The sequence below is a fragment of the Leopardus geoffroyi genome, chromosome A1 (assembly GCF_018350155.1).
Source record: "Leopardus geoffroyi isolate Oge1 chromosome A1, O.geoffroyi_Oge1_pat1.0, whole genome shotgun sequence".
Taxonomy (NCBI): Eukaryota; Metazoa; Chordata; class Mammalia; order Carnivora; family Felidae; genus Leopardus; species Leopardus geoffroyi.
Genome location: NC_059326.1, coordinates 88971509 through 88999422, shown reverse-complemented (window position 1 = coordinate 88999422; position 27914 = coordinate 88971509). Strand labels below are relative to the sequence as shown.

Here is a 27914-nt window from a genome sequence, read left to right as displayed (position 1 = left end):
TTTAAATTATGTTTATTTAATTTTTTGGAGGGGAAAAGGCATAAAGAGAGAGGTGGGCAGAGGATCCAGAGTGGGGTCTGTGCTGACAGCAGAAAGCCAGATGCAGGACTCAAACTCATGAGCCCTGAGATCATGACCTGAGCCAAAGTCAGACACTTCTTAATAAACTGAACTACCCAGGCACCCCAGGAGTCTATTTCTTGATTTGCTTCTCTCTCTCTATGTTTTTCCCTGTTTCCCCATTATTTCTCTTAGCATTTTTTTAAGTTTTTATTTTATTTTTAAGTTTATTTTTAACTTTTTATTTAAATCCAGTTAGGTAACATACAGTGTAACATTAGTTTCAGGTGTACAACTTAGTAATTCAAAACTTACCTACAACACTCTGTACTCATCACAAGTGCCTTCTTTAATCCTTATCATTTATTTTACCCATTCCCCCCACCTCCCCTCTGGTAACCATCAGTTTGTTTTCTATAATTAAGAGTCCGTTTCTTGGTTTGTCTCTCAATCTCTTTTTTACCATTGCTCCTTTGGTTTCTTAAATTCCACATATGAGTGAAATCATATGGTATTTGTCTTTCTCTGACTTATTTCACTTAGCATAATACTCTCTAGCACATCCATGTCATTGCAAATGGCCAGATTTCATTCTTTTTTATGGATGATTAATGTTCCATTATCTATATATCATCTATCTATTTGTCTATCATCTATCTATCTATCATCATCGTCTCACTCTCTCTCTCTTCCTTATCCATTCATCACTCAATGGGCCCTGGGCTGCTTCCATATCTTAGTTATTGTAATAACGCTGCTATAAACATCAGGGTGCATGTATCCCTTTGAATTAATGTTCTTGTAATCTTTGGATAAATACCCAGCAGTGTGACTGCTGGATCATAAGGTAGTTCTATTTTTAATTTTTTGAAGACCCTCCATACTGTTTTCCAGAGTAGCAGCACCAATTTGCATTCCGACCAACAGTGCAAAAGCATTCCCACATTGTCGCTGACACCTGTTGTTTCTTGCATTGATTTTAGCCATTCTGACAGGTGTGAGGTGATATCTCACTGCAGTTTTGATTGCATTTCCCTGATGATGAGTGATGTTGAACATCTTGTCATGCTTCTTGCTAGTCATCTGGATGTCTTCTTTGGAAAAGTGTCTATTCATTTCTTCTGAACAAGGCTATAATTTTATAATAACAGGTAGCCAAGCATTTTCATAAACTCAAAAATGAACTTATTTGATTTTTTAGAGAAACAGTCACATAGATGACCAAATGCTCTATGTAGAATCACATAAAATCAGTGGTATGCTGGAGCTGGTGGCTTGAGAGCCAGTTGTGGGCATTTCTTCCCAAATCCATCACTGATGTCACATCAATGGCTTGAAATCAGCCATAGTAGTATTTACACCATGGAAATGAACAAGTGCTACAGTTTTTTCTTCCCAGAAAGCCAGTTATTTAGCACTTATATGATACCACTGCATTCATTTATCATTCTCTCTATATATTACTCTATTGCATTAGTCATCCTCTGTGTTTAGTTTCCTTCAATCTGAAATAATTCTTTAGTCTTGCCTTGTTTTTAATGACCTTGACAGTTTTTAGGAGTATCAGCCAGCTTGTCTATTTCTTCATGATTTATGAATTTGGGGGGCAGGAATACCTCAAAAGTGATGCTGTTGTTTTCTTTTCACTGTTTTGCATCAGGAAACACATGGTATAAATTTATGTCATATCTGGTGATGTTAACTCTTGTCACTCTGTTATTGTGATGTCTGCCAGTCTCCTCCTCTGTAAAATTGATAAGTGTATTGTGCTTCTAAATTAATAAATAATTGCTATTTTGTGGGAAATACTTTGAAACTTCTGTTGTAGAGTTGAATTTTCTCTTCTCCCCTATTTGGGTATTCATTTATTTATGTATATCAGTGTAGATATACATATGCTTGGATTCCTATTTTTACTTATTTGTAAGTTCCATTAATTACTGTGATCAAATTTGGCTAGTAGAGTTCCTTTAAGCTGACTTTTATGTCAAATTGACATCTCCCCTTCATTCTTTTTTTTTTTTTAACAGAAGCTCTGTGAGAGATTCTTTCTACATCTGTTAATTCTCAATTGCCTTCAGCTCAAAATAATTTTCATTCCAAAGTGGCAGATATTGGGGTGGCATATTATAATCCCCTTCAGTGTTGTTCAAAATTTTGTTTTTTGGGCTGAAGGGTAGCCAAATATGCCACCCCAAAATATGCCCCCTTTGGCATGCAGATCATTCTGAGCTGCTTTTTTTTTTATCAGTAAACTTTATTTTTTTAATATGAAATTTATTGTCAAATTGGTTTCCATACAACACCCAATTTGACAATAAATCCTCTTCATTCTTTGAGTACTTCCTTAGTTTCTAGTAGAAGATCTTTTATTTATTTATTTATTTATTTATTTATTTTTTTATATTTTTAATGTCTATTTATTTTTGAAAGAGAGAGACAGAGAGTGAGCAGGGGAAGGACAGAGAGAGAGAAGGAGACATGGAATCCTTAGCAGGCTCCAGGCTCTGAGCTGTCAGCACAGAGCCTGACTTGGGGCTCGAACTCAAGAACCACAAGATCATGACCTAAGCCAAAGTCAGATGTTCAACTGACTGAGCCACCCAGGCACCCCCTAATACAAGATCTTTTAGACCCATTCTTGTATATTTTTTAAACACCAAGCTGTTAATTCTGACACTATTTGCCTAGAGATAGTGTCATATTCCAAAAGTTAAGGACTCAGTCCTATAAGACTGCCCCTCATTTCACACACCCTTGCAAGTCCAGGTTGTTACCTGTGCTTCTGACAGCTATAAATTGGAGGTTCCCACAACCTTCAGAGGTTTAGTAATTTGCTAGAGCACCTCACAGAGCTCAGGAAAACAGTTTATTTACTAGATTACTGGTTTATTATAACCCAGGAACAGCCAAATGGAAGAGATGCAAAAAGCAAGGAATGGGGTAAAGTGTGAGGCTTCCATGCTTTCTGGGTGCACCACTCTCTCTCCCTCTTCAAGAGTTCACCAACCTGGAAGCTCTTTGAACCTGGTCCTTTTGAGTTTTATGTAGGTTTCATTACATATATTCTGTTGATTAAGTCATTGGCAATACTGGTGATTGCACTTAATCTCCAGCCTCTCTTCACTGAGTGTGGAGGTGGAGGTTGGGAGATGGGTCTAAGTTTTAACCTTTTAATCACATACTTGGTTCCTCTGATAACCAGCCCCATCCTTAGGCGGCTTTCCAAAAGACATATCATTAACATAAATAAGGTATGGTTGAAAGGTGCTTGTTATGAATACCAAAAGCCACCCTAATAGCTCTTACCATTTAGGAAATTCTAAGGGTTTCAAGAGCTCTGTGTGAGAGTCTAGGTGGAAGAGCAAATATATACTTAATCATAATATCACACCTATTTTGTGTTTTCCCCTCCTCAGCCCTGGAGTCCACCATTTCTCAAAGGAACCTTCATTCCTTTTGTGGAAAACAGTACTAAAAGCTAAATCCTGGGTGCTAGGTGTGTTATTGTTTCTAAGCTGTCAAAACTGACAGAGCTAGGAACCATATGCATGCAGACACACATCTATCTACCTACCTACATACCTACCTACCTATACCTATCACATGTGTGTGTGCTCCACATATCTGTACATATAAAAAAACACGTGAGTTCATAGAGTTACCTTTCATTTTCTTCTTTCCTTTTTCTGCATTTTTGTATTTATTTTCTGACTGAGAAACCTCTCGGCACACTTAGGAAATTTTCTTATTTGTTCAATTCCTTGTTGATCAATTCTTGTCATTATTCATTATAATGTTCAAGCTGTCTCATAACTGGCTAGTGGAGCCTCTTCATCCTAGTTCCTATGTCCCCATCAGTTTCTGAGCACATTTGAATACACAATGTTCCAGATTCACCTGTACTTTCTCTGCTCCAACCCTGGAGTCAGCCATTTCTCCAAGTTCATTTCAGTGAGAAATGCCATTTAACACTGGGATCTAAGCCCTAAGTGAACTCATTGCTTATGAAATGTCATTGCTTCTAGACATTTTAGAACCAGAAAACATATACGAAAAGTATAAAAAATATACAAGCTAACCGATTCTTCTTATCCAGTCCAGTAAGATTTCCCTCCATCTTTCCTCCATTCCAGTTTCTTTCTGGTCTTCCACAGTGCATACTGTGGCTAATGACAGCATGAATTTATTGTTATTCATTTGCTTTTTCTTACCATCCACACAAACAAGCTTTGGAATTGCCTCTTTTTCTTAAAGAAAATCGTGTGTGTGTGTGTGTGTGTGTGTGTATTTATATGTATATATGTGTATACACACACATATAAGCAAAGGTTCCTCTTTTTGTTCCCTTTCTGCTGTGCTGAGTCTTTAGCCTTTGCTGACATTTTTGTGATGCTTCCTCCGTAGAAGCGGGAGAGCAAAAAGTATCCAGGAAGCCGCCAAAGACCCAGACCCGCAGGCAAAAAATTGCCTCACTATAGGCCCAGGGTGGGATCTGTGGGCTCATAGGGCTGTAACCAGGTGTCACGGTCATCCTCTTCCAGGTCTTGTGTCCCCCTAATAGGCAATGGACAGATGGTTAGGGGATCCGGGTGTTCACCACCGTCGTGAGCTCTGGGCCTGAAATACGCACAGAGCGTGCCTGAGAAGGTGTCGGTAAAGGTGAAGATGTGGGAGCCGTCGGACACGTTGAAGAAGGACAGTTTTCCTGCCTCCCAGTCCAGGAAGATGCCCACACGCCGGGGCGGCACGCGCAGGGTGAGCGGGATGCGGTGTGGGTCCAGGACGAAGTACTCACAGTGGTTCCACAGCCCCATCACCCAGTAACCGCTGGCCGGGCTTAGGCGCACCGGCCCCAAGCGGGGAACTGCAGCCAGACACACACCCAGGAACCAGCGGCTGCGCCGTCCCACATACACTTCCCAGTAGTGTCGGCCAGCTGAGAAGCGCTCACAGCTCAGCACGCACGTCTGCTCAGAGAACCGCTGCTGGTCCTCCGCCACAGAGCCGGACACTGCTGCGCAAGAGGACACGCTCTTGCCATCCTCGGAGACCTCCAGGCTGCGGTGCGCCGAGGCCGGATCAAGGGTTACATGCACTGTGCAGAGGCACGGGTTTAAGGTTTGTGGAGGACGGTTCTGGGCCCTGCCTGTCCCCTTCCCTGACAAGTAAACCGTAGTGCTCCTGGTGGTCATTCCCACCCTAAAACCATCCCTGTTTACTGAAGCAGCTTACAAGTCACTCCTGAGCACCTGAAAGCCGCAGGAGAAATCATATTTCTTTCCTAAAGTTTCCTGAATGCCATACTAGGTGCCACGGAGAGCAGAGATAGAAAACAAGATAGATTCGTGGAGATGGAGGCAGGCTCACTTCTCCCAACTCCTGGTCAAGGTGAAGAGGCTCCTGGCTGGTCCAATTCCTGGATGCCACCACTCTGTGTGACCTTGAGATCATCATGTGAACTCTGAGCCTCAGTTTTATAGCAATGTTAGGATTTTAAAATGGAAAGGGACCTCTGAGATCATCTGGTCCAGTGCCCTGCACTTCAACACCTCACCCCTCAAAGCACACCCATTTGATAGATGAGAACCTTAAGGATCTCTTCTTTCAGATAAGAGGTTCCTACAAACAGGCCCTAGCAGCCTTCCTGCCAGATGAAAACAAATCTGGTAAAACACAGAAAATGATGTGCTTTTAAAGAAGATATGCGCATGTGTGAGTATAATGTGCATGCACAAAAATGTGTATGTGTGAGTATAATCAGATGTGTACATGCAGGCATATGTGTCATGTTGTATATGTGCAAAGGTAGGATTATGCTGTATGTGTGTGTGTGCATGCAGGCTCCATACTTGGCTCTTGGACAGACCCTTCCTCTAATCTCAGATCTCTCCACCTCCCTTGTGTTTAAAATCCAGCCAACCCAATCACAAGTTACAGTCCCTTGACTTCAGTTACCTGCATATTGTTGGGCTGCTCTCCACTCTGAAACCAAGCAGAAAGGAAAACAGGTTTAGAGATCTGAGCCAGTAACTCTAGAACGTTGAGGGAGACTCAAGATGCATGAGGAATGACACAAACCCAATGATCTCCTTCCTACAGTGACAGGTAGAGTCCAGACTGGTCTGGGTTCACCATGGCATTTCTCTGGGAATTTAGAATTGGGTAGGTGGGTGGTGTCAGTGCTGGGTTATACTAAATCTGTATGCAGTCTAACCTTGTACTGAGAAAGACAGGAGAACAAAGGATGTAGGCAAAGAGAACCAATACAGGTGGCTGAGATGCCCTGAAAGTTGCACATGAAGTTTCAATCTGACCAGCAGGCTCAGTCCAAGGGGGCCTGGTTGAACATGGCTCCTGTCCTAACATGTCCTTTAGACATTCTGTCTTGCATCCTTTCTTAATATGAACCATTCTGAGTTGATTTCTGTTTTGTTTTATCTTATTTTGCTTTACAACAGATAAATCAACAAATCACAAAATAGCAAAAGTAATAGAAGTTTTCAGAGATTCATAAATTTATAGCAGGGCCTTTCAAACCTGTTTTTACATCAGAATAACTACTAGAAATTTATTTTTTTTAAGTTTATTTATTTTGAGAGAGCAAGCTAATGGGGGAGGAGCAGAGAGAGAGGGAGAGAGAGAATCCCAAGAAGGCTTGACACTGTCAGTGCAGAGCCTGATGTGGGGCTCGAACTCCCATGATGTGGAACATCATGACCTGAGCCAAAGTCAGACGTTTGACTGGGCCACTTAGGCACTTTTGGATTTTTTAAAAAGATTTTGTAAATTTATTCTAAAATTTAAAATGTACCTAAAAATGTCCGTTCACTTTTAAAAATGTCCATTCACTCCCAGAAAAGGAGAATAACTTGTACTTTTGGGTACAAAAGCCATAGCAGTGAAAACAATGAAGTAATAGGTGGTCAAAATATAGTCCTATCTACACATGGGAACCAAATATGAACTAAGAGCAATACCCACATCAATGGGGAAATCACAGATGATGTAGTAGATGGCAACCTTCAGATGGATTAAAGACATACACATAACACATATAAAGTGAACAGAAGAAAGTGGAAGAGAGTATCTTTGTGACCTAAGTGTGAGGAAGTTTTTCTTCAGTAGAATTTCAAAAACACCTGACATAAGGTAAAAATTTGATGAAGATATATCTGCATAAGAATATTAATCCCTCACTGGTATTAAACATTGTAAATTCCTTCTTTAATCTGTCACCTGCTATCAGCTATGTCCATGGTTTCCTACTGAAAAGAAATCATTAATTTTGATAAAATCTAATTCATCAAATTTTTATCTTATGACTTGAGTTTTTGAAACTTTGTTGGTGATATGTGTATGTATGTACACATGTCTCCTTGAATCAATAAAAGAAAGATAGTAACCTCATACTAAAAATAGCCAAAGGACATGAACTTGCAATATTCAAAAAAGGAAGCCCCAAAAGTCATCTAGCATATGAAGAGATGCCCAAACTTCTTAGTGTCCAGAGGAGGACAGACTGAAAGAACAATGAGCAATCACTCATCTCCATTGACAAGCTAACTTAGAAATCTGGCTCATATGGGATGTAGCATGTGGAACCTCCATGCACTGCCAATGGCAGGATGATGATACTGCCTTTGGGGGATCCCTCTATCCCACTTAGTGACATATCCCCTCCCCCATGGACCAGCAATTCCCTTCCTGGGTACACATCCCAGAGAAATATCCACATAAAGCCAGAAGGCAACACATTTGAAGCTATTCAGTCAGCAATCTGTGTGGTGGTATGGAGTTAGAGGCAGGCTGGATGTCTGTTCCAAGAAGGTGGCTGGCTAAAATGGAGTACTCCACAGCAAGGAGACACAGACCAGATGTGGTGGCAGGGATGGGTATTAAAACACAGTGATGAGTGAAAAAAGCAAGGAACAGCCCAAGACTGTAAATGTCATTTACAGAAACTAAAATGCTTGTGCACAAAGAAGAAATTCACCTTTTGCAAGAATACATACAAAATAAAGCTACACATTAGACTGCTTTTTGTAGGGAATGGAAGAAGGTATAGGGGAAAATATTTACTTATAGGTCAACATGCCCACTCTAGACCCACAAGTCACAGTCTTTGAGGGTCGGTACCAGGATCTAGATGATTCTGATGTGCAACCATAATTTTCACCAATGGCTTACAATATGCTTACACCTCAGGACGATATAAAAGTAAATATAAGAGCAAAACTAGAATATAACTTCTATTAAGTGACATACATTAATGCATGCCATGTGCCTGTGGAATAAACCAGAATGAAGCGTGGTTGGTTAGTCAGAGTGAGTGACTGGGATGTTGAGATGTAAAGTGGACAGTGGGAGGGAGACAGATTTCACTCACCAGCCTGGCCTTCAGCCCTTCTCCAGTCTGAAGCAGTCATGGAAAAATGGAATCAGAACATCAGGTCAGTGCTGCTTCCCTGCTCACACACTGCATTTTGCACCCACCCCTGCCCTTCTCCCCTTTCTCCTGACACCCACATTGCTATCAGCATTTTCTCCCACCACCCACATTGCTATCAGCATTCCATACTGGGCATCATAGTTGGTTGGGATATGAAAAGAACATACATGGAAAATCAGATGCTAAAAGATAGACAAGAAGAAATAATCCCAAAAGGGGTTACTTACCAAGCTCTGTCTGAAGCTTCCCTGTAAGCAAAACACACAGAGAAAACATCAGTCTTTGGGTAAGGGGAACTACCTTCTCAAGGTAGTTAGACCACTGGGAAGAGGTTTCTTAGTCTTAAACCACTGCTCACCACATCTCATCTTAGTCTCTGTACCACCAATCTACGGGATTCTTATGCTTCATCCTATTCTTTGCTCTAAGGCAAAAATCTGCACAAGGCTGGGAAAGAAAAACAGGTCCTGATACTAAGGGGCTTCTTTCCAGGGCTCATGTCTGGTTTGAGAGACTACTGCTCTTTTGCCCTGAAATCAGAAACTTTTCCTAGGGAGTAGGTCCTTCATAAGTCCAGGCATTGAACACAGCCTGTGTAAGCCTCAGGGTCACTTACTAGGTACACTATTTAAAAGACTGGGATGACATCACACTCAATTATTTCCCCTGGCCAGATATTAAGACCTTGATATTTTACCACTAGAAATGCATTCCTTTGACTTCTCCACCTTATGTCTCATTTTAAAAGTAAATCATTCTAGCAAGAAGCTTGGGAAGATGGCAGAGGTGGAGGACCCTGAGTTTACCCCATCCCATATTTTCAACTAGATATCATCTACATCCAAGTTAATAAACCGTACAGCAATCTGAAGACTAGCAGAACAAACTCCACAACTAAACACAGAGACGAAGCTGCATCTGAAAGGTTAGGAAGGTCAGAAAGGTAAGGGAGGCTGTCTGTAGGAGAGAAGGAGTGCACACATGGAAAGAGCAGAGAAATGGGCCCTCACACCAGGGTGTTCACACGTGGAAAAGTCAACCATATTTTAAATATTTTATTTATTTTTAATTTTTAAAATATTTTATTTTAAATTAAAATATTTTAAATATTTTAAAACCATAATATTTGGTTTTAAAAACCAGAGGGACTGAATTCCTTGAGTCTGTAAAACCAGTGGGACTTGGAGTCTGGAGTTTTAAAAGTCAGCTGACTCAGTTCTGGGAAAGCCCAAGCGTGAGTGATAGTTGGGTCACTGCCCTTAAGGAGACAGCAGCCCACACAGAGAGGCAACATAAAAATCACAGTTTACACAACACTGGAGACAAGCAGGAGATAGAGTTGTTCATACTGATTTCAGAGCATGTTAGGGGACTTCAAAAATGAGAGAGCTGGAAGATGCCATTTTCCTTCCCCAAACCCCAGCATAAACACAGAGCCACCTATGGGAGACAGGGCTGCACAGACACTTTCTATAAAACCCACTAGCAGTATGCCATGTCCACAAGTTCTCCTGGGGACTAGCACACACCAACCAACTTACTAGCTTTGATCCTGGGCTCAGGGAAAATTTTGTTAAGCTATGTCACCTCCAGTCATGCATCCCCAACCACTGTTGAGCACAAGTACCAGCCATGCCCAGCCATCCTCACTCTCTTGCCCAGGCTTTTGCCCCTAGAAACCCCATAACATAGCCACCAGCCCCTGGAGTGTTTCAGGGCATCTGGCATAGGATTAGTGATCCAGCACAAACTTTGCTAGCATTGTCACCCAGCTCCCAAGTTCCCCAGCAGTCATGCCCCCTTAGAGTTGACCTGCCTGGGTCCTACTAACATCACAGAGAGCAAGCACAGCCCACAACAGGCAGCTAATTAGAGAAGACAACTACACTGAAAGGAAAAGTGACTCAAGACACAACAGCAGGACATAAACAACACATATTGGATACTCTCATGAACTGCCAGGTGTGGTGAAGAGGGGACAATGTACTGCAGGACACTCCAGGACCCCTTCTTCATAAAGTCACTACTTCCAAATTCAGAAGACACAGTTGAATTTCTTAAATAGAAGGAGAGATAAAGAATCTCTCAGACACACAAAAACTAAAGGACTTATGACCACTAAACAGTTCTGCAAGAAATATTAAAAATGAATCTTTGAAGATGTGGTATATATAAAATGGAATATTACTCAGGCATAAAAAGAGTGAAATCATTTGCAATGACATGGATGGAGGTGGAGGGTATACCATATGATTTCACTCCTGTGTGGAATTTAAGAAACAAAACAAAGAAGGAAAGGGAAAAAAAATAAGAGAGATAAAGGCAAACCAAGAAACAGATCTTAATTATAGAGAATAAACTGAAGGCTACCAAGGGGAAATGGATGGAGAAGGGGTTAAATAGGTGATGGGGAATAGGGAATGTACTTAATACGATGACCACCAGGTGTTGTATGGAAGTGTTGAATCTGTTGAATCACTATATTCTTCAGCTGAAACTAATATTACAACGTATGTTTACTAACTGAACCTAAACAAACACAAAAACAAAAAGACATAAGATGACAGAATGGTTAAAAAGGAAGACCCATCTAGGGGCATCTAGGTGGCTCAGTCGGTTAAGCATCTGACTTCAGCTCAGGTCATGATCTCATGGTTCATGGGTTCAAGCCCCATGTTGGGCTCTGTGCTGACATCTCAGCATCCATGTTCATTAGGGAATTTGGTCTGTAGTTCTCCTTTTTAGTGGGGTCTTTGGTTTTGCAATCAAGTTAATGCTGGCTTCATACAATGAGTTTGCAACTTTTCCTTTTATTTCTATTTTGCTATTTATGCTTTGCTGTGCAGAAGCTTTTTATTTTGATGAGTTCCCAGTAGTTCATTTTTGCTTTTGTTTCCCTTGCCTCCATAGACGTGCTGAGTGAGAAGTTGCTGCAGTCAAGATCAAAGAGGTTTTTGCCTGCTTTCTCTTCAAGGATTTTGATGGCTTCCTGTCTTACATTTAGGTCTTTCATCCATTTTGAGTTTATTTTTGTAATACACATTCTTTTCAAGTCCGCACAGGATATTCTCCAGAATAGATCACATATTAGCCCACAACACAACCCTCAACAAATTCAAGATTGAAATCATACCGTGCAACTTTTATGACCATAATGCTATGAAACTAGAAAACAACCACAAGAAAAAAATATGGAAAGACTACAAATACATGGGGGTTAAACAGCATGATACTAAACAATGAATTTCTGGTCAACCAGAAATCAAAGAAGAAATTTAAAAAGTACATGGAAACTGATGAAAATGAAACCACAATGGGCCAAAACTTCTTGGATACTACAAAACTGGTTCTAAGAGGGAAGTTGAGAGCAATACAGACCTACCTCATGAAGCAAGAAAAAGCTCAAACAGCCTAACCCTGTACCAAAGAGGTTAGAGAAAGAACAACAAACAAAACCTAAAATCAAAAGAAGGAAAGAAATAATAAAGATTAGAAAATAATTAGGTGATATAGAAACTACAAAAACCATAGAGCAGATTAATAAAACCAGAAGCTGGTTCTTTGAAAAAAATCCATAAAATTTATAGCTCTTTATCCAGACTTATCAAGAAAAAAAGAGAAAGGACTCAAATAAATAAAATCACAATTGAGAGAAGAGAAAGAACAACCAACACCACAGAAATACAGTCATAAGAGAATATAATGAAAAATTGGACAAACAACAAATTGGACAACGTAGAAGAAATGGATAAATTTCTAGAAATATATAAACTACCAAAACTGAAACTGAAGGAAATAGAAAATTTGAACAGACTAATAACCAGCAAAGAAATTGAATCAGTAATCAAAAAAACTCCCAACAAATAGAAGTCCAGAACCAGATGGCTTCACAGGAGAATTCTACCAAACATGTAAAGAAGGGTTGATTTGGCCATACTTTTGTGTGTCCAATTCTGGGTTCTCTATTCCATTCCATTGGTCTATGTGTCTCTTTTTGTGCCAATACCATACTGTCTTGATGATTACAGCTTTGTAGTACAGGCTAAAATCTGGAATTGTGATGCTTCCAGCTTTGGTTTTCTTTTTCCACATTATTTTGGCTATTCAGGGTCTTTTGTGGTTCCATACAAATTTTAGGATTGCTTGTTCTAGCTCTGAGAAGAATGCTGGTGCTATTTTGATTGGGATTGCACTGAACGTGTAGATTGCATTGGGTAGTATGGACATTTTAACAATATTTGTTTTTCCTGTTCATGAGCATGGAATGCTTTTCCTTTTCTTTGTGTCTTCTTCAATTTCTTTCATAAGTTTTCTATAGTTTCCAGGATACAGATCTTTTACATCTTTGGCTAGGTTTATTCCTAGGTATTTTATGGTTCTTGATGCATTTGTAAATGTAATTGGTTCCTTGATATCTCTTTCTTTTTTTAATGTTTATTTATTTTTGAGAAAGAGAGAGACAGAGAGCAAGCAGGGGAGGGACAGAGAGAGAGAGAGAGATACGGAATCTGAATCAGGCTCCAGACTCTGAGTCATCAGCACATGCCTGATGTGGGGATAGAGCCCACAAACCATGAGATCATGACCTGAGCTGAAGTCGAACACTTAACTGACTGGGCCACCCAGTTGCCCCCCCCCCCCCCGCTTGATATCTGTTTCTGTCACTCCATTACTGGTGTACAGAAATGCAACTGATTTCTGTACACTGATTTTACATCTTCAGACTTTGTTGAATTCATGTATCAGTTCTAGCAGTTTTTGTGTACAGTCTTTCAGGTTTTCCTGAAATGTAGAGTATCATGTAACCTGTGAAGAGTGAAAGTTTGTCTTCTTCTTTGCCAATTTTGATATTTTTTATTTCATTTTATTGCCTGATTGCTTAGTCTAAGACTTCCAACACTATGCTAAACAAAAGTTATGCCAGTGGACATCCCTGTCATGTTCCTGATCTTAGGGGAAAGCTCTCAGTTTTTCCCCATTGAGGATGATATTAGCTGTGGGCCTTTCATATATGGCTTTTATGATGTTAAGGTATGTTCCTTCTATCACAACTTTCTTGAAGGTTTTCATTAAGAAAGGATACTGTATTTTGTCAAATGCTTTTTCTGCATCTATTGATAAGATCATATGGTTCATATCCTTCTATTAATGTGATGTATCACATTGATTGATTTGCAGATATTGAACCAGCCCTGCAGCCTAGTAATGAATCTCACCTGATCATGTGCTATCAACAACAGTCAAATTATGGAAAGAGACCAAATGTCCATCAACTGATGAATGGATAATGAAGATGTGGTATATACATACATACAACGGAGTTCTACTTGGCAATAAAAAATAATGAAATCTTACCTTTTGCAACAACATAGATGGAACTGGAGGGTATTATGCTAAGTGAAATAAGTCAGTCAGAGAAAGACAGATATCATATGTTTTCACTCATATGTGGAATTTGAGAAACTTAACAGAAAACCATGGGGGAAGGGAAGGAAAAAAATAGCCACAAACTGAGACAGGGCCAAACCATAAGAGACTCTTAAATATAGAGAATAAACTGAGGGTTGATGGAAGAGGGTAGGGTGGAGGGTAAAATGGGTGATAGGTATTGAGAAAGGCGCTTGTTGGGATGAGCACTAGGTGTTGTATGTAGGTGATGAATCATGGGAATCTATTTCTGAAGCCAAGAGCACACTGTATATTCCGTATTGTGGCTAACTTGACAATAAATTATATTTTTAAAAAGGTAAAAAAAAAAAAGAAGAGTTAATACCTATTCTTTTCAAACTGTTCAAAAAAAAATAAAAGAAAACTTCCAAATTCATTCCATGAGGGCGGTATTACCTTGATGCCAAAACCAGATAAAGACACCAAGGAAAAAAAGAGAGAGAGACAGAGACAGACGGAGAACTACAGGCCAATATCTCTGATGAACATAGATGCAAAAATCCTCAACAAAATCCTAGCAAACCAAATCCAATAGTACTTTTAAAAAATCATTCACCGAAATGATGTGGGAAGATGGCGGCGTAGGAGGACTCTGGGCTCACCGCGCGTCCTGCTGATCACTTAGATTCCACCTACACCTGCCTAAATAACCCAGAAAACCGCCAGAGGATTAGCAGAACAAAGTCTCCGCAGCCAAGCGCAGACGAGAGGCCCACGGAAGAGGGTAGGAAGGGCGGCGAGGCGGTGCACGCTCCACGGACCGGCGGGAGGGAGCCGGGGTGGAGGGGCAGCTCGCCGGCCAAGCAGAGCCCCCGAGTCTGGCTGGCAAAAGCGGAGGGGCCTGACGGACTGTGTTCCGACAGCAAGCGCGACTTAGCGTCTGGGAGGTCATAAGTTAACAGCTCTGCTCAGAAAGCCGGAAGGCTGGAGGACAAAGGGAGAGAGCTGCTGAGCCCCCAGACGACAGAGCTCAGTTTGGTGGGGAACAAAGGCGCTCGCCAGCGCCATCTCCCCCGCCCATCCCCCAGCCAAAATCCCAAAGGGAACCAGTTCCTGCCAGGGAACTTGCTCACTCCTCGCAAACACCCAATTCTGTGCTTCTGCGGAGCCAAACCTCCAGCAGCGGATCTGACTCCCTCCCGCTGCCACAGGGCCCCTCCTGAAGTGGATCACCTAAGGAGAAGTGAGCTGAGCCTGCCCCTCCTGCCCCCGTGCACCTTGCCTACCCACCCCAGCTAATACGCCAGATCCCCAGCATCACAAGCCTGGCAGTGTGCAAGTAGTCCAGATGGGCCACACCACCCCACAGTGAATCCCGCCCCTAGAAGAGGGGAAGAGAAGACACACACCAGTCTGACTGTGGCCCCAGCGGTGGGCTGGGGGCAGACATCATGTCGGACTGCAGCCCCGCCCACCAACTCCAGTTATACACCACAGCACAGGGGAAGTGCCCTGCAGGTCCTCACCACTCTAGGGACTATTCAAAATGACCAAACGGAAGAATTCCCCTCAGAAGAATCTCCAGGAAATAACAACAGCTAATGAACTGATCAAAAAGGATTTAAATAATATAACAGAAAGTGAATTTAGAATAATAGTCATAAAATTAATCACTGGGCTTGAAAACAGTATAGAGGACAGCAGAGAATCTCTTGCTACAGAGATCAAGGGACTAAGGAACAGTCACGAGGAGCTGAAAAGTGCTTTAAACGAAATGCAAAACAAAATGGAAATGACGACAGCTCGGATTGAAGAGGCAGAGGAGAGAATAGGTGAACTAGAAGATAAAGTTATGGAAAAAGAGGAAGCTGAGAGAAAGAGAGATAAAAAAAAAAATCCAGGAGTATGAGGGGAAAATTAGAGAACTAAGAGATACACTAAAAAGAAATAATATACGCATAATTGGTATCCCAGAGGAGGAAGAGAGAGGGAAAGGTGCTGAAGGGGTACTTGAAGAAATAATAGCTGAGAACTTCCCTGAACTGGGGAAGGAAAAAGGCATTGAAATCCAAGAGGCACAGAGAACTCCCTTCAGACGTAACTTGAATCGATCTTCTGCATGACATATCATAGTGAAACTGGCAAAATACAAGGATAAAGAGAAAATTCTGAAAGCAGCAAGGGATAAACGTGCCCTCACATATAAAGGGAGACCTATAAGACTCGTGACTGATCTCTCTTTTGAAACTTGACAGGCCAGAAAGAATTGGCACGATATCTTCAGTGTGCTAAACAGAAAAAATATGCAGCCGAGAATCCTTTATACAGCAAGTCTGTCATTTAGAATAGAAGGAGCAATAAAGGTCTTCCCAAACAAACAAAAACTGAAGGAATTTGTCACCACTAAACCAGCCCTACAAGAGATCCTAAGGGGGACCCTGTGAGACAAAGTACCAGAGACATCACTACAAGCATGAAACATACAGACATCACAATGACTCTAAACCCATATCTTTCTATAATAACACTGAATGTAAATGGATTAAATGCGCCAACCAAAAGACATAGGGTATCAGAATGGATAAAAAAACAAGACCCATCTATTTGCTGTCTACAAGAGATTCATTTTAGACCTGAGGACACCTTTAGATTGAGAGTGAGGAGATGGAGAACTATTTATCATGCTACTGGAAGCCAAAAGAAAGCTGGAGTAGCCATACTTATATCAGACAAACTAGACTTTAAATTAAAGGCTGTAACAAGAGATGAAGAAGGGCATTATATAATCATTACAGGGTCTATCCATCAGGAAGAGCTAACAATTATAAATGTCTATGCGCCGAATACCGGAGCCCCCAAATATATAAAACAATTACTCATAAACATAAGGAACCTTATTGATAAGAATGTGGTAATTGCAGGGGACTTTAACACCCCACTTACAGAAATGGATAGATCATCTAGACACACGGTCAATAAAGAAACAAGGGCCCTGAATGAGACATTGGATCAGATGGACTTGACAGATATATTTAGAACTCTGCATCCCAAAGCAACAGAATATACTTTCTTCTCGAGTGCACATGGAACATTCTCCAAGATAGATCATATACTGGGTCACAAAACAGCCCTCCATAAGTTTACCAGAATTGAAATTATACCATGCATACTTTCAGACCACAATGCTATGAAGCTTGAAATCAACCACAGGAAAAAGTCCGGAAAACCTCCAAAAGCATGGAGGTTAAAGAACACCCTACTAACGAATGAGTGGGTCAACCAGGCAATTAGAGAAGAAATTAAAAAATATATGGAAACAAACGAAAATGAAAATACAACAATCCAAACGCTTTGGGACGCAGCGAAGGCAGTCCTGAGAGGAAAATACATTGCAATCCAGGCCTATCTCAAGAAACAAGAAAAATCCCAAATACAAAATCTAACAGCACACCTAAAGGAACTAGAAGCAGAAGAGCAAAGGCAGCCGAAACCCAGCAGAAGAAGAGAAATAATAAAGATCAGAGCAGAAATAAACAATATAGATTCTAAAAAAACTGTAGAGCAGATCAAGGAAACCAAGAGTTGGTTTTTTGAAAAAATAAACAAAATTGACAAACCTCTAGCCAGGCTTCTCCAAAAGAAAAGGGAGATGACCCAAATAGATAAAATCATGAATGAAAATGGAATTATTACAACCAATCCCTCAGAGATACAAACAATTATCAGGGAATACTATGGAAAATTATATGGCAACAAATTGGACAACCTGGAAGAAATGGACAAATTCCTGAACACCCACACTCTTCCAAAACTCAATCAGGAGGAAATAGAAAGCTTGAACAGACCCATAACCAGCGAAGAAATTGAATCGGTTATCAAAAATCCCAACAAATAAGAGTCCAGGACCAGATGGCTTCCCAGGGGAGTTCTACCAGACGTTTAAAGCAGAGATAATACCTATCCTTCTGAAGCTATTCCAAGAAATAGAAAGGGAAGGAAAACTTCCAGACTCATTCTATGAAGCCAGTATTACTTTGATTCCTAAACCAGACAGAGACCCAGTAAAAAAAGAGAACTACCAGCCAATATCCCTGATGAATATGGATGCAAAAATTCTCAATAAGATACTAGCAAATCGAATTCAATGGCATATAAAAAGAATTATTCACCATGATCAAGTGGGATTCATTCCTGGGATTCAGGGCTGGTTCAACATTCACAAATCAATCAACGTGATACATCACATTAACAAAAAAAAAGAGAAGAACCATATGGTCCTGTCAATCGATGCAGAAAAGGCCTTTGACAAAATCCAGCACCCTTTCTTAATAAAAACCCTTGAGAAAGTCGGGATAGAAGGAACATACTTAAAGATCATAAAAGCCATTTATGAAAAGCCCACAGCTAACATCATCCTCAACGGGGAAAAACTGAGAGCTTTTGGCAGAAAAACAGACACATAGACCAATGGAATAGAATAGAAACCCAGAACTATTTTTGTGCCAATACCATGCTGTCTTGATGATTACAGCTTTGTAGTAGAGGCTAAAGTCTGGGATTGTGATGCCTCCTGCTTTGGTCTTCTTCTTCAAAATTACTTGGGCTATTCGGGGCCTTTTGTGGTTCCATATGAATTTTAGGATCGCTTATTCTAGTTTCGAGAAGAATGCTGGTGCAATTTTGATTGGGATTGCATTGAGTGTGTAGATAGCTTTGGGTAGTATTGACATTTTGACAATATTTATTATTCCAATCCATGAGCATGGAATGTTTTTCCATTTCTTTATATCTTCTTCAATTACCTTCATAAGCTTTCTATAGTTTTCAGCATACAGATCCTTTACATCTTTGGTTAGATTTATTCCTAGGTATTTTATGCTTCTTGGTGCAATTATGAATGGGATCAGTTTCTTTATTTGTCTTTCTGTTGCTTCATTGTTAGTGTATAAGAATGCAACTGATTTCTGTACATTGATTTTGTATCCTGCAACTTTGCTGAATTCATGGATCAGTTCTAGCAGACTTTTGGTGGAGTCTATCGGATTTTCCATGTATAATATCATGTCATCTGCAAAAAGCGAAAGCTTGACTTCATCTTTGCCAATTTTGATGCCTTTGATTTCCTTTTGTTGTCTGATTGCTGATGCTAGAACTTCCAGCAGTATGTTAAACAACAGCGGTGAGAGTGGGCATCCCTGTCGTGTTCCTGATCTCAGGGAAAAAGCTCTCAGTTTTTCCCCGTTGAGGATGATGTTAGCTGTGGGCTTTTCATAAATGGCTTTTATGATGTTTAAGTATGTTCCTTCTATCCCGACTTTCTCAAGGGTTTTTATTAAGAAAGGTGCTGGATTTTGTCAAAGGCCTTTTCTGCATCGATGGACAGGATCATATGGTTCTTCTCTTTTTTTTTGTTAATGTGATGTATCACGTTGATTGATTTGCGAATGTTGAACCAGCCCTGCATCCCAGGAATGAATCCCACTTGATCATGGTGAATAATTCTTTTTATATGCCATTGAATTCGATTTGCTAGTATCTTATTGAGAATTTTTGCATCCATATTCATCAGGGATATTGGCCTGTAGTTCTCTTTTTTTACTGGGTCTCTGTCTGGTTTAGGAATCAAAGTAATACTGGCTTCATAGAATGAGTCTGGAAGTTTTCCTTCCCTTTCTATTTCTTGAAATAGCTTCAGAAGGATAGGTATTATCTCTGCTTTAAACGTCTGGTAGAACTCCCCTGGGAAGCCTTCTGGTCCTGGACTCTTCTTTGTTGGGAGATTTTTGATGACTGATTCAATTTCTTCGCTGGTTATGGGTCTGTTCAAGCTTTCTATTTCCTCCTGATTGAGTTTTGGAAGAGTGTGGGTGTTTAGGAATTTGTCCATTTCTTCCAGGTTGTCCAATTTGTTGCCATATAATTTTTCATAGTATTCCCTGATAATTGTTTGTATCTCTGAGGGAATGGAACAGACACATAGACCAATGGAATAGAATAGAAACCCCAGAACTAGACCCACAAACGTATGGCCAACTCATCTTTGACAAAGCAGGAAAGAACATCCAATGGAAAAAAGACAGTCTAACAAATGGTGCTGGGAGAACTGGACAGCAACATGCAGAAGGTTGAAAATAGACCACTTTCTCACACCATTCACAAAAATAAACTCAAAATGGATAAAGGACCTGAATGTGAGACAGGAAATCATCAAAACCCTAGAGGAGAAAGCAGGAAAAGACCTCTCTGACCTCAGCCGTAGCAATCTCTTACTTGACACATCCCCAAAGGCAAGGGAATTAAAAGCAAAAGTGAATTACTGGGACCTTATGAAGATAAAAAGCTTCTGCACAGCAAAGGAAACAACCAACAAAACTAAAAGGCAACCAACAGAATGGGAAAAGATATTTGCAAACGACATATTGGACAAAGGGCTAGTATCCAAAATCTATAAAGAGCTCACCAAACTCCACACCCGAAAAACAAATAACCCAGTGAAGAAATGGGCAGAACACATGAATAGACACTTCTCTAAAGAAGACATCCGGATGTCCAACAGGCACATGAAAAGATGTTCAACGTCGCTCCTTATCAGGGAAATACAAATCAAAACCACACTCAGATATCACCTCACGCCAGTCAGAGTGGCCAAAATGAACAAATCAGGAGACTATAGATGCTGGAGAGGATGTGGAGAAACGGGAACCCTCTTGCACTGTTGGTGGGAATGCAAACTGGTGTAGCCGCTCTGGAAAGCAGTGTGGAGGTTCCTCAGAAAATTAAAAATAGACCTACCCTATGACCCAGCAATAGCACTGCTAGGAATTTACCCAAGGGATACAGGAGTACTGATGCATAGGGGCACTTGTACCCCAATGTTTATAGCAGCACTCTCAACAATAGCCAAATTATGGAAAGAGCCTAAATGTCCATCAACTGATGAATGGGTAAAGAAATTGTGGTTTATATACACAATGGAGTACTACGTGGCAATGAGAAAGAACGAAATATGGCCCTTTGTAGCAACGTGGATGGAACTGGAGAGTGTGATGCTAAGTGAAATAAGCCATACAGAGAAAGACAGATACCATATGGTTTCACTCTTATGTGGATTCTGAGAAACTTAACAGAAACCCATGGGGGAGGGGAAGAAAAAAAAAGAGGTTAGAGTGGAAGAGAGCCAAAGCATAAGGGACTGTTAAAAACTGAGAACAAACTGAGGGTTGATGGGGGATGGGAAGGAGGGGAGGGTGGGTGATGGGTATTGAGGAGGGCACCTTTTGGGATGAGCACTGGGTGTTGTATATGATAACCAATTTGACAATAAATTTCATATATTAAAAAAAATAAGAAGAAAAAATAAAAAATCATTCACCTAGATCAAGTGAGATTTATTCCTGGGTTGTAAGGGCGCCATATTCACAAAGCAATCAATGTGATACATCACATCAATAAGAAAAAAAGATAAGAACCATGAGCTTTTCAATAGATTCATAAAAAGCATTTGACAAAGTACAACGTCCACGCATGACAAAAACCCTCAACAACATAGGTTTCGAGATAACATGCTTCCACATAATAAAGGCCATCTATGAAAAATCCACAGCTAATATCATCCTTAATGGGGAAAAATTGAGAACTTTTCTTCTATGGTCAGGAACAAGACAGGGATGTCCACTCTCAGCACTGTTATTTAACATAATCCTGGAAGTCCTAGCCTCAGTAATCAGACAACAAAAAGAAATAAAAGGAATCCAAACTGGTAAGGAAGTAGTAAGACTTTACTATTTGCAGATGACATGGTACACTACATAGAAAACCCAAAAGACTCCACTAAAAAACTGCTAGAACTGATAAAAGAATTCAGTAAAGTCACAGTGTAACAAATCAACACATAAAAACCTGTTGCATTTCTATACACCAATAATGAAGCACCAGAAATAAATTAAGGAATCAGTTCCATTTATAATTGTGCCAACATCAATAAGATACTTAGAGGGGCATCTGGGTGGCTCAGTCAGTTGAATGTCTGACTTCAGCTCAGGTCATGACCTCACAGTTTGTGGGTTCGAGCCCCACATCAGGCCCTGTGCTGACAGCCCAGAGCCTGGAGCCTGCTTCCGATTCTGTGTGTGTCTCTCTCTCTGCCCCTCCTCTGCTCATGCTCTGTCTCTCTCTCTCTCTCAAAAACAAATAAACATAAAAATTTTTTTAATAAGATACTTAGAAATAAACTTATCCAAAGAGATAAAAGAACTGTATTCTGAAAACTATAAAACACTGATGAAAGAAATTTAAGATGACACAAAGAAATGGATAGACATTTCATACTCATGGATTGGAAGAACAAATATTGTTAAAATGTCTATACTACCCAAAGCAATCTACACATTTGATGCAATCCATGTCAAAATATCAACAGCATTTTTCACAGATCTAGTACAAACAATACTAAATTTTGTGCGAAACCATGAAGAATAGCCAAAGATATCTTGAAAAGGAAAAGCAAAGCTAGGTGAATCACAATTCTGGACTTCATGTTATATTACGAAGCTGTAGTAATCAAAACAGTATGGTATTGGCACAAAAATAGACACACATAGATCAATAGAACAGAACAGAAAACTCACAAATGAACCTACAACTATATGGTCAGTTAATCTTCAACAAAGCAGGAAAGAATATCCAATGGGAAAAAGACAGTGTCTTCAACAAATGGTGTTGGGAAAACCAGGCAGCAACATGCAAAAGAATGAAATGGACCACTTTCTTACACGATACACAAAAGTAAATTCAAAATGATTGAAACACTTAAATGTGAGACAGGAAACTATTAAATTCCTAGGAGAACACAGGTAGTAACATTTTTGACATTGGCCACGGCAATTTCTTTCTAGATACATCTCCCAAGGCAAGGAAAACAAAAGCGAAAATAAACTATTGGGACTTCAGCAAAATAAAATCATCTTCACAATGAAGGAAACAATCAACAAAACTGATTGTTTCGTGAATCTGATAAATTACTCACACTTCCTTGCAAATTAGTATCCAAAATCTATAAAGAACTTATAAAACTCAACAACCCAAAACCAAACAAACATGAATAGACATTTTTTCCAAAGAAGACCAAGACATGGCCAACAGACACATGAAAATATTCTCAATATCACTCATCATCAGGGAAATACAAATCAAAACCACAATGAGCTATCACACCTATCAGAATGGCTAAAATCAACAACTTAGGAAACAACAGGTGTTGGCAAGGATATGGAGAAAGGGGAACCCTCTTGCACTGTTGATGGGAATGCAAACTGGTGCAGCCACTCTGGAAAACAGTATGGAAGTTTATCAGAAAGTTAAAAGTATAGACCAATTATGATCCAGCAATTGCACTGCTAGGTAGTTATCCAAAGAATACAATGAATACAATGAATACAATGCCCATTATTGCAGCATTATTTACTATAGCCATGGAAGCAGCCCAAATGTCCATCAATTGATGAATGGATAAAGAAGAAGTGGTGTGTGTGTGTGTGTGTGTGTGTGTGTGTGTGTGTAATATTATTTAGCCATAAAAAGAATGAAATCTTGTCATTTGCAAGACACAGATGAAGCTGCAGAGTATGATGCCAAGCAAAATAAGACAGAGAAAGAGAAATACTGTGTTATTTCACTCATATGTGGAATTTAAGAAACAAAACAAACAAGCAAAAGGTAAATATAAGAGAGAAAGAGATAAAGACAAATCAAGAAATAGACTGGAACAAACAGAGGGGAGGTCGGTGGGGGTGGGTTAAATAGGTGATGGAGATTAAGGAGTGCACTTGTCTGTATGAGCATTGGGTGATGCATGGATGTGTTGAATCACTATATTGTACACCTGAAACGAATATAACACTGTATGTTAACTAACTGGAATTAAAAACTTTTTAAAAAAGTAAATCCTCCTAGGGGCGCCTGGGTAGCTCAGTCAGTTGAGCATCTGACTTCAGCTCAACTCATTATCACCCAGTTCATGGGTTCAAGCCCCACATCGGGCTCTGTGCTGAGCTCTTGCTCAGAGCCTGGAGCCTGCTTCAGATTCTGTGTCTCCTTCTCTCTCTGCCCGTCCCTTGCTCATGCTCTCTGTCTCTCAAAAATAAATAAATGTAAAATTAAAAAATTAAAAAGTAAATCCTCCTAGGAAAGGCAACACTATACACTAATTTAGACCAGCGTGTTAATTACTTACTATAGTTGCCCTTCCACAGGACTAGGTGGACTACAACACAAGATTCTGGAACCTCATAATTTTGCCTGGAGTTTTATTGCAGCATGCAAGGTGGTTCCTGAGGTCTTCCCCCCACCCACCCACCCACCCAATCCCCACACCTATTGTGGCCTTCTCCTCCATCTCCCCCTTCCTTTGGATTCACTCTACCCTCCTCTGTTCAGGCACACAGCCCATGGTGCTGAGTTCCTTGGGGAGAAAAGTGAATCTGATAAATTACTCACACTTCCCTGCAAATTAAACGTGCCTCCCTTCTCAGTGTCATTTGCATTAAAAAGAGAAAGATATCCTAGGAAGATGAACGTTTAATGGTGGAATTGTAACCGAATCCTATAATTTGCAGGAGAGGGGCTGGCAGGGTTTGTCTGGGGGCGGGTCTGAAGTCAGACACACTTCACTGCTGCACGCGAGTTATTTGGGGGTGGAGAGGTGGGCGGAGCAGAAGGATGGGTTTAGAATTAGATTGTTGCGGTCCATCACTCTCCACAGGGAGCCTAAACTTCTGAACACCTTCCACCCCGCACGCATCGGGTTACCCCACTAGTCGGTAGCCTCACTGTGGGCGTGGTACCCAGAACTTACCCAGCTCTTCTGTGAGTCTCCCTAGAGAAAAAACGAAGAAAAGAGGAAAATCTCAATTGACGTACACTGAGGCTTCACTTCTCTAAAGTGCACAGTCTCGGCCCCAGTGCGTTCTGAGGAACCAGGATGGGCTACACGCGAGGGAGGAGCGGGCTCCGTGGCAGGGGAAGTGGCAGAGCAAACCTCCGCGACCGCGTTTCTCACTTCCAAGCGCCCCGGGTCTGAAGTACTCGCCTTCCTGAACCAGCAAATTCCCCCTCTCCCCACCACCTTCAGCTAGTTAAGGGTGCGGGCAAAGAGCGCGCCTCTTTCCCTGCTTACCTTTGTCCTTCTCAGCCTGCTTCTTCAACTTTTCTGAAAAGAGGAAAGAAGGGGAGTGCACGTGACGGTACACACTCGCCTGCTGTTTCCAAGGCCCACCCCAGCCACCGCACCTCTTCGGTGCCCTCTCCGCGGGCCTCCTCCTCCACTTTCCTCCCAGCAAAGCCTGAGCCTGGCGGGAGGCCCCCAGCCTGCCCCGTACCTTGGGACCTACGTTGCTTCTGAAAGAAGTATAGCGCCAACGTCAAGAGAAAAGCCAGGAGAAATGGCAGTCCCACCAGAGACCCAAGGAAAGCTCTCTTCCAGGGTGAGGTTCCGGGTAAAAATGCATCTGGAAAACACCCCACAAGGAGTTGTTTCGCTTTAGGCACCACTAAACACTAAGTGAGAAGACTATTCTGGACCCAGCGTGCCGGAAATCCTTCCAAGTTGGCAGGCGTTAAACCTTCTGGGCAGCACCATAGCAATCTGTGAAAATGGGCATCATGACAGCGGCCCGCACCAGGCTCTCCCCAGGTAGGACCCTGAGGAATAGTGGCCAGCTCGAACTTGCTTAGTGGAAAAGGGAAATTGAAAGATGTGGAAGGGAGGTAGTGATGGACCCCACCTACTCTCCCAGCTTAGAACTTCTGTGACCATGGCTCTGTCCTCCCTCTACTCTCCACAATTGTCCTATATCTGAAGAACTTGAAAATCCAAGGTGTTGGTATCCAAAGAACGGTGAGTTATTGCTCTCTACTGCTAGGGTCAACTCCACAAGTCATTTCATTTTGCCAACTTCTTATAAACACTTGCTTTTACTTCTCATCACACCTTTGGAAGAAATGTTAGCAAAATTGCTTAAGGGTTGACTACCAGTTCCCCCTTGTCCTCCCCAGGCTCACTGAGGAGGCTCTGCCCTGAAGCAAGATGTGGCCCAGGCGCACTCAGACAGGGGCTAGATGGCAAAGAGATACTTGGAAAATGGAAGGTAACTCTTTCAAAATTCTTGTGGCAATTTAATGGAATAATTTGGTGTCTGTTAAAGATAATTATTTTTCAAGTGATGATTTTAGTTCAGTGGTCTTTTTAAAAATACATTTTTCTTTTTTATTGTGGTAAATGTATAACATAAAATTTACCATCTTAACCATTTTTGAGAGTACAATTCAGTGGCATTAAGTTACTTTAACATTGTTGTGGATCATCATCATCATCCATCTCCACAACTCTTTTCAAATTCCCAAACTGAAATTCTACTCATTAAATACTAACTCCCCATTTACCAGCCACCCCAACCCAGTCTCTGGCAACTCCTATTCTACCTTCCATCTCTAAATGAATTTGATGACTCTAGTCACCTCACTGTAAGTGAATCAAACAATATTTGTCCCTTGGTGTCTGGCTTATTTCACAGCATGGAGTTTCCTCAAGAGTTAAAAATAGAACTACCTTATGATCCAGCAACTCACAATATACCCAAGGATACAAAAACAGAATTCAAAGGGATTACATGCACCCGTATGTTTATTGCAGTATTATCAACAATAGCCAAAATATGGAAGCAGCCCAAGTGTCCATTGTCTGATGAATGGATAGAGAAAACATGTATACATATACAGTGGAATATTACTCTGCTATGAAAAGGATGAAATCTTGCTATTTGCAAAGACATAGATGGAGCTAGAGAGTTTTACGCTAGGTGAAATAAATTAGTCAGAGAAAGAAAAATGCCATATGATTTCACTCATGTGTGGAAATTAAAAAACAAAACAAAGGAACAAAGGGAAAAGAAGAGAGAGAGAGGCAAACCAAGAAACAAACTCTTAACTATAGAGAACAAACTAATGGTTACCAGAGGGGAGGTTGGGTGAAGGATGGTTAAATAGGTGATGGGGATTAAGGAGTGCACTTGTCATGATAAGTACATCATCACTGGGTGATGTTTGGAATTGTTGAATCACTATGTTGTACACTTGAAACTAATATAACACTGTATGTTAACTAACTGGAATTAAAGTAAAAACTTTAAAAAGTTATAGACTTATTAATATACTATGTATGATATTCAAAAAAGTTGATTTTGTATAATCATTTGCATTAGTGTGCAATATTCATTTTTACTGCTTTTGTGTTTCCTACCTTTATACTGTCATTTTTGATCTCTTCTCTCCACACAAAGAGTCCCTTTTAATATATCTCCCAGGGCTGGTTTAGTAGGTCATTAACTCCGTAAGTTTTTGTTTGTCTGGGAAACTCTTTATCTTTCCTTCTATTCTTAATGATAGCCTTGCTAGATAGTGTATTCTTGGCTGCAGATTTTTCCCATTCAGCACTTTGAATAATCATCATTTCCTTTTGGCTTGCAATGTTTCTATTAAAAAATCTGCTAACCTTATGGGCTTTCCCTTGTAAGTTATTGACTTCTTTTGTCTTGGGGCTTTTAAGACTTTTTATCACTATATTTTGCAAATTTATTTTTTATTTCTAAAGAAGTTTTTTAATTTTTATTTATTTTTGAGAGAGAGAGAGAGACAGAGCATGAGCGGGGGAGGGGCAGAGAGAAAGAGACAGAGACAGAGACAGAGACAGAGACAGAGACAGAATCTGAAGCAGGCTTCAGGCTCTGAGCTGTCAGCACAGAGCCCAATGCGGGGTTTGAACCCATAGACTATGAGATCATGACCCGTCTTGATCAGTAATGTCCTTCAGTCTTTTCTCAAGTCCAGTGATTATCCTTATGGTTATTGCTTTAATTTATCTATCAGGTATGTTACTTATTTCTGTTTCACTTAGATCTCTTTGTGATAATTTTCTCTGTCATTTTGTCTGCCTCTCTGTGTCTGTTTCTCCATGTTAAGA

At 40.6% G+C, this 27914-nt stretch overlaps 1 protein-coding gene across 5 annotated transcripts in view; it reads right to left on the bottom strand.

Moving 5' to 3' along the window:
* Positions 1 to 2916: 2916 nt before the first annotated feature.
* Positions 2917 to 27914, bottom strand: part of BTNL9 (butyrophilin like 9) — a 36196-nt gene continuing 11198 nt past the window's right edge. For 3 of the 5 annotated variants that reach the window (XM_045484064.1, XM_045484092.1, XM_045484100.1), the window contains 7 exons: positions 25276 to 25404; positions 25074 to 25106; positions 24753 to 24773; positions 8740 to 8760; positions 8450 to 8476; positions 6019 to 6045; positions 2917 to 5158 (listed from right to left, as the gene is read on the bottom strand). In XM_045484064.1, the coding sequence (XP_045340020.1) occupies positions 4536 to 5158; positions 6019 to 6045; positions 8450 to 8476; positions 8740 to 8760; positions 24753 to 24773; positions 25074 to 25106; positions 25276 to 25404 (881 nt within the window). In that variant the 3' untranslated portion in view covers positions 2917 to 4535. The remainder of the gene's footprint in view (positions 5159 to 6018; positions 6046 to 8449; positions 8477 to 8739; positions 8761 to 24752; positions 24774 to 25073; positions 25107 to 25275; positions 25405 to 27914) is intronic. The other 2 variants (XM_045484073.1, XM_045484082.1) reach the window with 2 other exon arrangements.